Genomic DNA, 2,500 nt, shown 5'->3' with positions numbered 1-2,500 from the left:
ATTTCTGAAAATACGGTTGAGAACCGTATAATTTTTTAAGGAGAATTTCTGATTAAAATGACCTTTTTTTTTAACAGTATAGTCTTCAGGATGAAAATTACAGTCGCCTGTATTTTACTGAAATACGGCTGCGAACCGCATAATTTTTTTTACGGACAATTTCCGATTAAAATTACGTTTTTTCAAGTGTAGTATTTAAGAAAAAAGCAAAATTGTCGGGGAGAAACTGAAGCGATGAGAAAATTACCTTTGACATTAGACAGGCTACAAATGAGGCCATAAGAGTCGAGTTACCTGCACAAACGTCTGTGGAAACACACAATAAATATGGCTCTGTTTGTTCTTTCCCGTCCGATAATGCAGTTTAAGGCCATTGTTGGGAATTTACGTATCGTTTGCAACACTTACTTCCATTTGTAAGCTCTCTCTCTCTCTCTCTCTCTCTCTCTCTCTCTCTCTCTCTCTCTCTCTCTCTCTCTCTCTGGTGAAAATTCTCTATCACTGGTGAGAATAAATTTATTTTAAGTGAGTTAGTGTTTGTAAATAATTTTATTCATTCTCTCTCTCTCTCTCTCTCTCTCTCTCTCTCTCTCTCTCTCTCTCTCTCTCTCTCTCTCTCTCTCTCTCTCTCTCTCTCTTGCGCTAAATTCCCCGAAGCTTTTAAAAGCTTCCATATATAGTATATTTCTTTCTATTTTCATTTGATATCTATTTAAAAGTAATTACAATTACTCAAGAAAAATAAATATATTTAATAATATGAAAATAATGAAGAATAATACTACAAGATTCACCAAAGCAATTATAAAAAAGCATAATGAATAAAGAAACAAAAATGCGTTATTTACTTTGTTTATACTTGATAAGATAGCTAATGGAAGCCTGAAATATAAAAGGAAATCCTGAAATGGCTAACAGAATGTATACGTGGTTCTTAGTGTTCACTCTATTAATGATGCTTCTATCCTATGTTTATTATGTTTTGTAACTTCTCAAGTTACAAAACATAATAAACATAGGAGCAAGACTGATAAAAGTGTTCCAACACGAGAATGGATCACTCCTATACCGATTAATTTACATTGGGAGCCTATTAAAGCGTGAATTGTGTTTAAAATATGTACAATAACCCATCAAGATATCAGAACCGGACGTCCAAAATATCTAAGAGAATTGCTACATATTGTGCAGCCAACAAATCGTGTTGACACGAGAATAGTTACACATGGTTTCAAATTATTCGAACCTAGATATATGTCTACTGTAGGCACTTGAGCCATTAAATATGCGGCCCCGAGACTATATAATAAGCTCCCACTAGACATTCGAAAGACTGAAGACATTAAGGCTTTCGAGAGGAAACTGGAGACTTTCTTCTTCTCATAGTGCTTCGATAGTGTGGATTTAACAATAAACGAGCATTATGCGGTGTGAAATGTTCAATGCTTTAAAACGAACAATATAAAACGACTGTGGAGGTCCTGTAAAGAGTAGGGTTCCCCTGCTGTATAGGAGCAGAAAAACAGCCTTTAAAGTAAAGTAAGTAAAGTAACTAAGCTTTATTGGAACCTTGTGTTCGATTCTATACACTGAGGTAATTCCAATCTTGGATAAAGCTTTGGTATATGTATCCAATGCTAGAATTTGCGTTTATAGTCTGTAGCGAATGGAAAGTATATAAAAGGGATAATTATATTCCTCAGGTATAAATTTAATAAAATGGAAATAAACTGATTCTTTCACATCTCATATCGAAGTGATTTACCTCGACTATGAAATCGTGTCTCGGGATTTGAGAGTTTCGTAAATTTGGATGCTTAACTGCACTGTTAAAAAGAATCGTAATTTTAATCGTAAATTCTCCGTAAAAATATACTCTTTTAGCCGTATTTCAGTCAAATACAGGCGACCCTAATTTTACCTCACTTTGTTATTATCTTTTACAGGTTGGAGACCGTAACATCACTCCTTAACGTCAATATATCAGTTTTTAAAACGATAAATGCCTGGCAACATTTATTCCAGGATTTTATACGATTTTTTTTACGACAATTAACAGTTCACTGTAAAAACATTGCCTTAAGAATCGGTAAAAATCCTGGAATCAATGTTGCAAGGCATTAACTTTTAAAAACGGATATATTGACATTAAGGAGTAATATTACGGTCACCACCACGTTAAAGATAATAAAAAAGTAGGGTAAAATTAAGGTCGCCTGTATTTTACTGAAATACGGCTGAGAACAGTATATTTTTAAAAAGGATTTTCGATTAAAATTACGGTGTTTTTTTTTAGTATAGATGCATTTTATTCTTAATGGCAAAACTGGGGTGATAGTTCGTAGCGTCTAACTAAAGTGTTTAACAGTTTTTGACACAGTCGGACACTTAATGAAATAAAACAGATGTATAGTATGTTATTTACATATATTTTAATTTTCTTATTGTTTTAATTTATAAATAAATCTTCTGTATTTTGTTTTCCAGATGATCTATATGA

General features: G+C 33.0%; 1 protein-coding gene across 1 annotated transcript in view; it reads left to right on the top strand.

Annotated features, from left to right (window-relative positions):
* Positions 1-2,500, top strand: part of LOC137617937 (uncharacterized) — a 38,357-nt gene that overhangs the window by 28,846 nt on the left and 7,011 nt on the right. Inside the window, exon 3 of the mRNA XM_068347879.1 lies at positions 2,488-2,500. This exon is cut by the window's right edge and continues 36 nt beyond it. Within this exon, the coding sequence (XP_068203980.1) occupies positions 2,488-2,500 (13 nt within the window). The remainder of the gene's footprint in view (positions 1-2,487) is intronic.

Source organism: Palaemon carinicauda, chromosome 24 (assembly GCF_036898095.1).
Source record: "Palaemon carinicauda isolate YSFRI2023 chromosome 24, ASM3689809v2, whole genome shotgun sequence".
In the NCBI taxonomy this organism is placed as follows: Eukaryota; Metazoa; Arthropoda; class Malacostraca; order Decapoda; family Palaemonidae; genus Palaemon; species Palaemon carinicauda.
Note: the sequence above shows the minus strand (reverse complement) of the source record. Positions and strands in the feature narration are given on the sequence as shown.